General features: G+C 28.1%; 1 protein-coding gene and 1 long non-coding RNA gene across 3 annotated transcripts; one reads left to right on the top strand and one right to left on the bottom strand.

The window, feature by feature from the left end:
• Positions 1-1,006: 1,006 nt before the first annotated feature.
• Positions 1,007-6,003, bottom strand: LOC123266784. Of its 2 annotated transcripts, none has more exons than XR_006509860.1 (3): positions 5,914-6,003; positions 1,916-2,041; positions 1,007-1,427 (listed from the first exon to the last, which is right to left on the bottom strand). It is a non-coding gene; the product is annotated as an uncharacterized LOC123266784 (long non-coding RNA). The 2 variants fall into 2 exon arrangements; XR_006509859.1 differs by lacking the exon at positions 5,914-6,003 and adding an exon at positions 3,831-4,407.
• Positions 6,004-7,866: 1,863 nt separating this feature from the next.
• On the top strand, positions 7,867-12,770 carry LOC123266783 (serine protease inhibitor swm-1-like). Its single transcript, XM_044731184.1, has 4 exons — positions 7,867-8,070; positions 8,141-8,280; positions 10,187-10,408; positions 11,804-12,770. Exons 1-4 carry the CDS (start codon positions 8,019-8,021, stop codon positions 11,930-11,932), a joined length of 543 nt encoding a protein of 180 aa, XP_044587119.1. The 5' UTR covers positions 7,867-8,018; the 3' UTR covers positions 11,933-12,770.
• The last annotated feature ends 101 nt before the right edge of the window (positions 12,771-12,871 follow it).

The raw sequence follows: 12,871 nt of genomic DNA, 5'->3' as shown, positions 1-12,871 counted from the left end.
AAACTTAGACTTCCTCATAAATTTAAAATACCGCATCAAAATCGGGTGATGTGTTGAAGAGAAATTGTACAATATTTTAAAAAAATGTCTCTTTCAAATAACATCGAATTTATTCTCGGATTATTCTTAATGTCATAATTTAACTATCAATGCTCAGAAAACTGAGTCAGAGGCCGCCAATTTCTTCTAAATGATTTGGTGCACTTGTGAGATATTTAATTTGAAAAGTAAGATCTTCAGGCCTACAAGATTATTCAACTTGAAAAAATTTTACTGAATCTCTAAACCAAGAGAGTGCAAAAAAATTACGAATTTTTTTTTTCGTGCTATTACTTTGAATTGCGTGAGAACTATGAGTCTAAAAAATTTTTCACCGGGAGATTCAAAAACTAGAATTTTCTCAAGAGAACTCTTTTTTTTATCTTGATATTATTTTTACTCAAGCGAAGCCCGTCAAAAATTACTACAAAGTTTTAAAATTTTTTTTGCTACCTCAATTTTTGTTAGGAGTATATTGCTCTAACTAACAATGTCTCTTTTTTGGGAGATTTGTTCCTCTCTCTGGGTTCTTTTGTAGACTTATCGATGAGAAAATGTTATTTTTTTAACGATATTTCATTTTCGGATGATGAAATTTTTTTTCTTACTTTTTCTGGGGGTACCCCATTTTGCCCGCAAAAAAAAAAATTTTTTTCTACGGCAACTTGAAATTTGATTATTTTCCTTCAATTACGACTGAAAATGAGAAAAATCAGCGTATTTAAGTCCTTAAAATCATAACGATTTCTTAAGTACCCCATTTTGCCCCCCCCCCCTCCCCTACATAAAAAAACATTGAGAAATCTGGATTTGAAAATAAGGTCTTCCTTAACAATATTGTTAAGAAATTATAAACGTATAAGCAGTTTTGGTCTACTTGAAAAAATGAAATTTTTTGCGGTAAATAGTTTGTACCTTGGAATTAAATTTTACTATTTTTTAATTTTAAAAATATGTAAAATTGTCATGAAATATTAAAAATTGTTTTTATTAACCGATTTCAACAATGAAATTAAATAGGGTGTCAATAGTGAGGGCCCTGTCAATAATAGGGGCTTTTAACTCAGTACTCGTAGTCATAATCAGCATAAGTTTTAAGTAATGGTAGCGATCTTAATAGCTCAAGTAACTTTTCCTCATTTTCCTTAATAGTCTTCTCAGGCGTAAATGACGCTGGTTGTTTAATATGATTAGGATCATCGAAATTAATGGTAAAGAAACGTACACATTCTCCGGTGTGTATTCTGGCTTGACCTTCTGGGCATTTTAACAGCGGAATATTCCATAGACTTGCAAATGATAATACAACACACCAAACACTTATGATGGTGACGATAGATGTGATGAAAAAGGTGGTTTTTAAATTATCCATTATCGATCAGCCAAACCTGAAAATATTTAGTAATACGTTGTAATTTCAGAAAAATAGATTTCATTTTATCTTCATTTTATTAAATCATTTTATTAAATAACAAGTAACAATATAAATGCGTATATTAGAAATATACCAAGTAACTAACAACTAGCAATTACATCAAAAAAAAATTTGCTTTAATATGGCTCTTTACCGTAAGATGGACGGTGGCGTTGTTTGCTCGGTGGGTCTTATATACGTGACTGAATAAAGTAGTCAGTACTTGTCTCGGATAGCTTAACTGGCAGAGTCCTTGGCGCTTAACCGAGAGATCTGGGTTCGATTCCCAGTCTGGGCTGTCTGATTATTTTTTCAATTACGGAAAAATTCCCACTGAGTAGGTCCCCCCTTTCCCCTATCCGTTCTTTCCCAACTCCCTTAAAAAATTTGCTTTAATATGGCTTCATTTAATGCTTCATAAATTAATTAAAAAATTATTTTTTTAGCTAATTTACAACTTACCAAAAAGAATACTAATTTTGACAGCTTGCAATTATCATGGACATTTTACTCAACTGCTTCCGAAAAAGTTCCATTCAATTGAAGTTAGAATACATTAAGAAATCTTCGTTCATCAGAATTCGCTCACTAAAAAAACAAAAAAAAATTTTATTAAAAAATTTTAATTTTTATCAAAAGATTTGGCGAAAGTGCTCCTCTGAACATTTCACAGAATTTATAAAGAAGGACAAAGTTTTATATAAAATAATAAAATAAAAGTAAGCAATATCGATTATCAAAAAATTTTTAGTTATTTTTGAAAACCAAAAGAAAATCGTTGAGTATAGATCTGTATGAGTTTTTTCTATTTTATTTTAAATTACATTAAAAAACAATAATTAAAAATAAAAAAAATTAGGAAAACGGTTGACCCTGAAGACCATCCCTACAACTTCCCGCTAATTCCATACCTGGACGCTTAAAATTGCACTTATGCCGTTTTTGAGCTCTTCGAGCTCAAAAATAAAATTTATGTATTGTTTTGAGCTCTCCAAGCTCAAAGAGATAGCTTTCTTATGCTTTTGAGCTCGAAGAGCTCAAAAGTCTGATAGAAGTTTGATAAAACACTATTTTTTTAATTTTCAAGCCGCAATAACTTTTGAATGAATGAACCGATTTTCAAGCGGTTAGCGGCATTCGACGCAGTTTTTCAAGCCTCATAAAGAATCTTTAAGTTTGAATTGATCAAACGAGAAATTTTGGAGTAATTCCGAAAAAACACTTTTTTGGGTTTTCATTCCTGCACGATATCTCTCGAACGAATCAACCGATTTTGACCGGATTGGCGGCGATCGACGTGGTCTTTCAAGGTTAAGAGCTGATTATTTTTTGGAGTTGATCGATAAAGCCGTTTAAAAGTAATTAAAAAAAAACCCTAAAAAAAAAAACTTTTTTGACGGTTTTTTTGAGATTTATCGAAATCTATTGATCCGAATTGGTCCTAATTGTATCCAAAATCTAAATTTGGCCAAGTCCTTTCGAATGGTACCAACCACGATGAAATCGGTTAAACCGTTCAAAAGTTATAGGAGGTTTATATACTTACACACACACACACACACACACACACACACACACACACACACACACACACACACACACACACACACACACACACACACACACACACACACACACACACACACACACACACACACACACACACACACATTCATACAGACATAGTGACACCCTCGCGGGGATAGTCAGGGAAGCTTCCTGTGACCTTCAAACATCGAGATCTGATGAAAACTCGATTTTTGCAAAACGGGGTAAAACCTATAATTTCCCGATTTTTAAAAATCTTCGATTTTCTTAGCGGGAAGTTAAAAAACCTCAGTTTAGGTAATTTTGTTTCATCTTGTCCCCGATTTTACATTCTTCATACTACTTGTTTTGAAGTGTAAAGTTTCAATGTTTGGAGCTATTTGAAATAGATTGCGTAATTTTTAACTGACAACTCGTTTTAAGTGTTAACTCAATAATTATTTAAAATTTAAAAATAAACAAAAGCAATTTCGACGGGTTTTAAAATGATTTTGAATCCATTTAGTGGTTAGAAAGTCGATAGTTCCTAGTCTCGAGACAAAACCGATCAGTCCGCTCTGGAATTATCTTTTTTCGATTAGCTCAACACACGTTAAAACTTCAAGTTTAACTGCAAATAATATGAAAAATTATATAATTTACTTCATATAAAAATTCAATGATTGATTAATTAATCGAAAAAAAATTGTAAGCTTTTTTAGTTATAAAAACTTTATTTCTAATATGCAAAAAAGTGACAAAATATTTTAAAGTTTGATCTGTAGGATCAAGCAGGCATTCAATTTCTCTAGGAAGCAACACCATTTAGCAGAATATTCTCATTACTTACCATAACAAATGCCATTTTGTATGAAAATAAATTTTTTTTTCAGTGCTTGAATGTTAATGATTCCAATAAAATTTCACAATTAAATTTCGGTGATACTCAAGTACACGTACGCACATCTGACTAGCATTGAGTTCGAGTATACGGAAAAATACAAGCTTACTGTAATTTATGTAACCACAATCAAAATTAACGGTGACCTCATATCTTTTGTTAATGGCATTATGATGATTAAAGATAAGTGCTGAATTTAATGATAATTTTTACACCAATCAAATACCAAGAGAGAGTTTCTGGGAAATTGAGACGTCTTGTTTGAAATTCTTGTCTAAAACTCCACCATTTTAGATAGTATTGACGTCATTAACTTGTAATTTTTCATCAACTCTTTTTGAATAGAATTGACAGGAAACACTTGAATTTATTAATACTATCAATAATCTATTCATATAACGAAAAATGGGTGATAAAATAGTTATTCTTGAGTATATATACACACATTCTAATTTATTTCAAGAAATCAAATGTTATCATCATCCCAGATTATCAGTTAAATCATAATAAAGAAACACTTGATGTGGTCTTAAAATAACTAGAGTAGAAAAATGACAACAAACTTTACATATCATTTACGTCTATTTAACACTTATCATACACTGAAAAGTAATCTATGAATAATTGTGTAAAAAAAGAGTAAGTGAATTTCATTTTTATTTAAATTTACCTACGTCGTTAGTCGATTAACTTGATAAGATATGTACTCACTTGATTACTCATCCTTTGTTGTTTTTAATTTATGATAAAATGAGATTAAGTCATTGTTTAACGGTCTAAATTTTATAATGTTAGGACAAGGATAAAAATTTAATGGGAACATCGCAATTATAATTAAAAATGCAATGAACTGAAAGAATTTATTTTAATAATTTTATGATAATTATTACAAAGTTCCTGAATTAACACAGTTAGTTCTTAAAATTGCAGACAGATGGCGCACACTTTTTAAATTTTTTCGATAGAAAAGAGTTAGGTCCGAAATTTTAAGTTCCAATGAAAAGATATACACGGAAAAAAGTAAACTGTAAAATTCACTCGGATTCCGGTTACTTTTTACAGTTTCAAACTGTACAGCGGACATCGGGGTGGCAAAAATGTAAATATTACAAATCTCAATGTAGAAAGTATAAAAGCCACAATTTATAATTTAATATCCAAAATAAGTGATTAGTAGCGGTCAATATAGTAAATAACAACTCTCTCATGTTGGAAAATTACAGTTTCAAATAGTAAAAATTGCCGTTTCAATGTGTAGTCTATACTATCGTACCCAGTAAATTGTGAGTATGACTATAGTAAATAACAACAGTGGGGTTTATAAATTTTACAGTTTTAAACAGTAAAAATCGCCATTTTAATATGTATTTTATAATATCACGCCAAGTAATTTTTAACAATAATAATAGTAAATAACAACTCTGACTATTTAAATTTTATAGTTTTAAATATTATTTTTGGATATAATTTATTAAATTTGCTATCGGGATTAACAAAAAAATTAACAATAAAAAAAAACTATTGATAAAAAAATTTTTTTTTTATTTTGTCTTTTTCTTGTTTTTGTTTTTTTTTTAATTCATATTTTTTTTTTTTACATTTTTTATTTTCGGAGTTTTTTAGAGGAGCTGGAGGAGGGGGATAAGGTTTCAATCACATGCGCATTCATTCATTGTGAAGAAGTTTTACGCTTGCCTTAAAAATAAATTCAGAAAAATATTGCCCTAACCGAGTTTCGAATAGTAACCCTAACGCACGCGAGACTATCACCTAACTGCTCTTAAAAAAATTTCGCTCTTAAAAAAAATTTCATCTTGAATAGAAAAACTAATCCTTAGCTAACTAGATTTAATTTACAAAGATAAACCTTAAAAAAAAATAAAAGATGAAGAGGTTACAATATAAACTTTAAAGTTTAATAAATTAAAAAGTAAATACATTCACACAACTTAATTATTTACATAATTATAGAATGTGTATGATATATTAATAATGATATATGACATGTGAATATTACATATCAATAACTTACCTTTTAATTATATTATATTTATTTTACATTATTTGTAACATATAAAATATCACAACATAATAACCCAACTTTATTTTCCGGTTGTCCGCGCTGTCCAACACGTATTAAAAAAGTCATGCGCATTGGCAAAAAAGATAGTACATGCTAATGCTCTGCAAGAGCACTAACTTTACAAATGAGGAGAAGGGGAAGGTCCTACACTCGGAGAATTTAACGTTTGAAACAATAAAAATTCTACTTTTAAAATGTATATTTTACCCGTCAAGCACATCAATAATTACAGTTTCATCTTTAGCGTTGCGTTTAAAATTTACCATTTTACTTTGTAAATATTGACGTTGCTTGTATGGAAATTTACTAACTGTAGTTTATATTTTTTAGATATCATACGATCATTTTTTACATACGAAATGATAAATATCAAAGTCAAAGTTCTTAATTATTATACTTTAACATTTTCGACTTTCACATAGCGAATATTACTGTTTGAAATAGTATTTTTAGCGTGTAAACAATAAATTGTAGCATTTAAATAATAAATATTACATTGTGACTATTAAAATCACGATTTTACTGTTTGAAATGGTAATTTTTATCAGTTGATCATTACTTATTACAACTCGACTATTATTTATTACAGTTTACTTTTTTCCGTGTATCGTTATAGTTTTGTCTCTGGGTACAACAAAAACTCAATTATCAACAACTTACAAAAACTTATAAATAGTTTAGAGAAATATTACACTAAATGGAAAAATAAAATCAACACCGGGAAAACTACAGCGGCTATTTTCTCTCATAGAAAAGTACAACACTCTCTCAAACTCAAAATGTATGGGTAGATATCCAAATAATAGACTCGGCCAAATATCTAGGATTAACATTAGACAAAAAATTATCGTATTCCCAACATATTGCACTAGCAATAAATAAAGCTCATGCAGCTATATCGATTTTATATCCACTCATATGTAAGAATAGCTATGTTACCTCAAAAAACTAACTCAAAATATATAAAGCTTGTTTCCGTCCAATAATGCTATATTCCTGTCCGATATGGAGTAATACTTATGGCTCGAATTATATCAAATTGCAGCGTCTTCAAAATAAATTTCTACGTATGATAGACTCAAATAACTCTAAATTAAAAATTGTTGAATTTCATGAAAAATATAATATATTACCTCTCGACACATACATAAAAAATCTAGCCATTAGTTTCTATAACACAAAACTCGACAATCTTGAGATCTTGCAAAAAGTATGCAAAATAAGACGGCATCATCCGTGCCTGGAACACAGTAAAAAATTTTGCGTTATTGCATCAAAAAATTTTATTTTAAATATTTAACACTTTTATGTGTAAATTTAACATTTATAGTGTTAAATTAATACAAAAAAGTGTTAAATATTTAACATAAAAATTTTTAACACAAAATTTTTTGACGCATTGACGCGAAATTTTTTACTGTGAATATAAAATGCCTAACCAGCTCTGTATAGTATAATTCGGCAACTAGCCTTATCACCTTATGTAACCTTTTAATTGTCAGTGGGTTTTTTTATTTTTAATTTTCCTCGCTCATGATATAAATCGATTGTAAATATTTTTTAAGAAAGTCAACTGTGATATGTATTTTTAATTTTTACTAGATAGAAGTTCTATGAACGGGTATTATAGTATTTAAGTATGTTTGTGATATATTGTCATATGTAAAATGTAACATTTAAAATTATATCAATAAATCTATATGAAACTGAAAAAAGATACGTCGTTAGTTTTTTGTATTAGATCAAATATAGTTGATTTGAAATTTTTTTCAAGTGTAATTCTCTTTTGCTATTTATGATGCAATCATAGAATATCATTCAACTTTTTTCTTACTTTGTGGTTTTAAAAAAGTTATAATGCAATGTTAAATTTACTGATATTTTACAATGTCAATAAGGATACTTGATAATGAATATAAATTGCATGTATTAAGTAAATACAAATAATCAACATTGTATCTCCGTATAAATGACTGATTAACATACCGTTTTTCACTATTTAATGGAAAAAAACTCACAGCTGTTATTACTCGACGTCGATAAAATTTCACGACATGACATTAAAATTAATATTGAAAATATTAATCTCAATCTCTCTGATATCACGTGTGTATTCAGATATATAATTATTAGAGATACTGACAAAAATTATTTATTAATATTCTTTCCATGTAAGTAATCAACAGCAAATCTGTAACACTGCCCGGAAATTGTGCAACTCCTTGTACAGGTGGCAAACATGATATTTGTGTCTCCTGTGCCAATAATTGTGAAAAGACATGTTGGGATCCGGATGGCCCAGATTCTTGTTCTGCTGTGAGTATTTATTAATTAAATTTTCTCTTGTATAAAATATTTTTGAATTTGACACAGAATACTATTGCACGACTCATGATGCGAAGCATCAGAGAGTGCTTTACGATCAAAAAATTTTTTTCGCCTCATTTTAGCAACTATTTTTAGTATTATAGCCTTGTAAGTTCACGGAATCAAGATATTTTGCATACTATTGTCGAGATAATTTAATGGAAATTAATTCCATACTTTCTAAAAATTCATTTACTGCAATAGAAACGGAAAAAAACATCAAAATAGGTCAAAAAATTTTCCTGTCCGTCATGTATGAAACCCTGGAAACACTGTAACTTGTGAAAAAATCAATTATTTGAGTTAAATTTTTTTTTTTTTTTAATTCTAATCGACGATTGTAGGTCACTGAATGCGAATGGTTAATTAATTCAGTGTCGTTTAATTACAATTAATAAAAAACGAAAACTACAAGACTGTATATCTATATATATCCATGTAAAATTAACATGGATGGTGATATATCTATATCTATAGATATTATGTACATTTTATTCCACCAAGGGCGCTTGTGCAGTACCTTCCTACTACAGCTGTTTTTTCGGCAATTAATTTTGAACGACTTAAATTTTTTTTTTTTTATATTTCATAATTAATTGAGCATTATAAGTCGTGCACTTTTGGATTTTCCAAACTTTTTGTTTTATTACTTTTATTTTTATGTGTATAGAAAAAAATGGTTTTTTTCATGTGCAGTAGATGCGTTTATATAATAGTTCCGGAATGGCCGATAGGTGGCGAAAGTTAGTCTAGAGTTTTCACTTGCAAAGTGGTAGATTGAGTAATTTACACAGAAAAAAGTGATTCTGATTCTGTACTACGATGACGCTATTTTCGGTTCAGTGATATTGTACAGTATAACTCTAACGATATGCTTAGTACAGTAAGTGTATAAGCGTAATACACACATAAAAAAAGAAATATTTGATCGAAATAAGATTTATTCGTGCCAAAGATATAAGATATTTGGATATGGACGAATAAATATTCATTTCTGACAAGAATATAATATATTTGAGCGATTTAATTGTGTAAAATAAATAGTTTATTTATGTTAAAGATATGGTTTATTTATTTGTGGTAAATAAACCATAGTTGACGAAAATAATGAACTTTTAAAATTTATATTATCAATTTTCAGAAATTATAATGGCTTGAAAATGGAAAAAAAAAATATTTTTTAATCTTTTAGTTGAATAATGAAATATTTTCTAAGACTTTTTCTAATCCCCAATTAATGAATAGTTCATCCAACGATTAATAGAATTAATGATCACTATTATGTATGCAAATAAACTATTTTTTGAAATGTCGTTGTAGCTTTAAGTTGTAATCAAAACAATCAACACTTGGTAATAATAGCGGTCATTTTTGGCGCGGTTCAAGTGACGTCATGAGAGCATTAGTTGAGAGTTTTAATACCAAAGATGTTGTTGTTTTCGAAAAATTTAGCATCTTTGCCACAAATAAATCATATATTTCTGACGAATAATTAAATACTTCGAGTCAACTGTTATATTTACTTGTACCAAACCTATATAGTTGTCATAAGGAACAATTAAAAAAAAAGATTTAAATAAATTGATTTATTTGTGACAAATATTTCTTTTTTCTATGTACCTTAAATAAAAATTTAGAATTGCTTTTTTTTCGTGTAGAAATGTTTCGAAGTTCATGTTCGATATTGCATTATTGCCTAATTTTATAAATATATTTATTTTATTTAATATTATTTTAGCATTTGAAAAAATTAATTTTCCCCTGTTTTAAACAATTTAATTTTTTTTTCAAACTACACTTTGTACTGTCGCAATAAAACTACTTTTGAATCTAAAATGAAATTAATTATTTTCAGGAAGGCAAATTAAATTCATGTGAATGTCAGCCTGGTTACGTCCGTGGACCTGATAAAAAATGTATATTACTTCAAGATTGTCCCTCAAACTTTTCTAAAATCAAGCAAAAGTGTCCACCTTGCATGGGTGGTCCTCATGATAAATGTGTTACATGTGCTAGTGGATGTCCTTTGACTTGTCAAAGTTTACCAACTCCCGCTGTTCACCGTTTTTGTACACAGGTATATGATAAGATTACACTATAAAAAATTTTCGGAGCAGGGGATTTTTAATTGACTCAATACCTCTGGAGTGAAAATTACTCTTGGAAAAATTTTATTTCAATAATTAATAAGAAAAATTTCCCGGATAAGCTCACCATTGTTTTTTTTCTTGATAAAAATAAAAAAAGTAGTTATTGATTTTAAAATTACAAAACACTTATTTAGAGATTTTTAAAATCAATACATCTTTTTTTCTTCAGTAAGGTAAAAGCCCCAATATATGATCATGTACCAGTATATGATCATATATTGGGGCTTTTACCTTACTTGTAATATATAAAACAAATTTTAATACTTGAAAAAAATTGCATAATTTTTTTTTTTTTAATTTTTATAAATGGCAATTTTTGATAAATTCCCGTGTAAACAAAAATCGTCTTAAAATTGTTGTTTCTTTAAGATCTTAAACGTGACACAACCCAATACTATTTTAAGACTTTTTTAAAACACCAAAAAAAAATTCCGAGAGCAAATTTTTGAAAATTTCGTTCTCGAATTTGTTGTGAAAATTAATGTCTAGAGATTTTTTAAACGATTTTACGACTTTCTAACCGCAATATTTTTGAGTAAGATGTTTTTAAATTGAATTTAAAATTGTTAAAAAATTATTGTTCGACAATTTTAAAACTTTTTTAAGGTGTTCCGTTTTAATGTTCCGGGACTCGCTGTTAGCTCATCTTAAAATGGTCTCTAAATTTTTTTTTTAAGATTTTTTTAAGACTAAGATAATTTTAAGACAATTTAAAGACGCTCCATAGTAATTTTCCGGAGCTGTCACTGTGATATCATCTTAAAATAGCCTGATAATTTTTTAATGATTTTTTTAAGACTATTTTAAGATTTTTTAAAGACTATTTAGAAATTATTTTAAGAGTCTTAAAATAGTCTTGGTTTGTATCACGTTTAAGATCTTAAACAAATAACAATTCTAAGACGATTTTTTTTTTACACGTGTTCTCTTTATCATTATTTATTTTGAAAAAATCCTAAAAATTGTAATAAAAAAGTTAATTTAAGTAACGTTAAATTTAATTAATTTATTTCAATTAAACGTTACAATGCTAATAATGGATTTTTCACTTTTCACCCCAGAATTTACCGACAAGTTTTTAAAACAATTTGATTAATATTAAAATTTGGTTCAAGTTTCAAAAAAGTCAAATTTTCAGAAAAATATGATTAATTTACAAATGAAAACTTGAAAAGAAAAATCTTCAGATTTATTTTATCTCCAGAATATTTTATTTTATTACTCCCGTATTTTGAGTGATAAAATTTAAAATTCACTCCGAATTTTTTAAAATAAATTTTTTTCCAAGTTATTCAAATTTATTATTTTTTTCTCTGTTGTAGCCTTGCAAAAAAAATTCATGTGAATGCGAATACGGATATGTACGCGACAATCTTGGCTGGTGCATCAAATCTGAATACTGTCCAAACTTAAACGATGATAGCAGTTATTATTATGATGATTATTATTGAAAATATCGTTCATTTTGGAATTTCATTTGGAAAACTGTATTTAGACACTTTTTATTTAACCGAGACTATATATAAAAAGTTAAAATATAGGATTAAAATCTAATACAAGTGATTTAATCTAAAGAAAAGTAAACTGAAACCAGATTAGATAAAATCTGTCGCCTCAGGTACTAATTCTTAGAGGTGAAATAGAAGAAAAGTGTCAGTGTCTAAAATAATAAAATCATTATAAATAGTGTTACTGAACAAACATAATAATACGACTGGCGTGCTCTGGCACGCGCTTGGCAGGTGTTTATATTATTCTAGCTATTTAATGCTACGCACTGCTACCCGCACGATTACAAAGATAAAATTCAACTCGCTGTAATTATTACCGTCTAGCTTACGTATAACATGTGCAATCAACGGATTTTCAATTTTGACGTAGTATTTTTTTTTTTTTAATTTAGTAAAGTGTATTTTAGAAAACATTTTTCCATTTTATAGCATCAGTTTATTATTTAATTTCAAACTAAGAACAATTTTTTAACCAGAATTTATTTAAAAAAAATAAATAAATAAACGATCTACATATTTATTGTATCACCCATGAATATTTATTGCAGTCACGTGGCGGGCACACGCTTACAACTTCATCCTAACAACAAACTTCCGTCACTTTTCCAAGCCGGAAATGAATTAATGTTACTAATAAAACCAAAAAAGACTATTTAATATGTAATACGAATATCACACCTGGTGTTTTTTACATAACATAAATTTCTGACTTTTTGTAATTAAAAGGTCATACTGACTTTTTATTTTTGTGGAATTATTCTTATACGCTTATATTTTATAACACAAAATAAATGAATTTAAGCTAATTATTTAATTAATTATTGCTTTCGATATTTCACACAAATGATTGAAATCTAATTCTTTTAAATTTGATAAAAT

The sequence above is a fragment of the Cotesia glomerata genome, linkage group LG6 (assembly GCF_020080835.1).
Source record: "Cotesia glomerata isolate CgM1 linkage group LG6, MPM_Cglom_v2.3, whole genome shotgun sequence".
Taxonomy (NCBI): domain Eukaryota; kingdom Metazoa; phylum Arthropoda; class Insecta; order Hymenoptera; family Braconidae; genus Cotesia; species Cotesia glomerata.
The sequence above is the reverse complement of the archived record's forward strand: the minus strand, read 5'-3'. Positions and strand labels throughout refer to the sequence as shown.

What these genes read in the sequence shown, in the direction of transcription:
- LOC123266783 (XM_044731184.1), top strand. Translation starts at nt 8,019, where the DNA reads ATGACATTAAAATTAATATTGAAAATATTAATCTCAATCTCTCTGATA. An exon ending in CTCAATCTCTCTGATATCAC is followed by an intron (nt 8,071 to 8,140) that starts GTGTGTATTCAG and finishes TTTCCATGTAAG; the next exon opens with TAATCAACAGCAAATCTGTA. An exon ending in TTCACCGTTTTTGTACACAG is followed by an intron (nt 10,409 to 11,803) that starts GTATATGATAAG and finishes TCTCTGTTGTAG; the next exon opens with CCTTGCAAAAAAAATTCATG.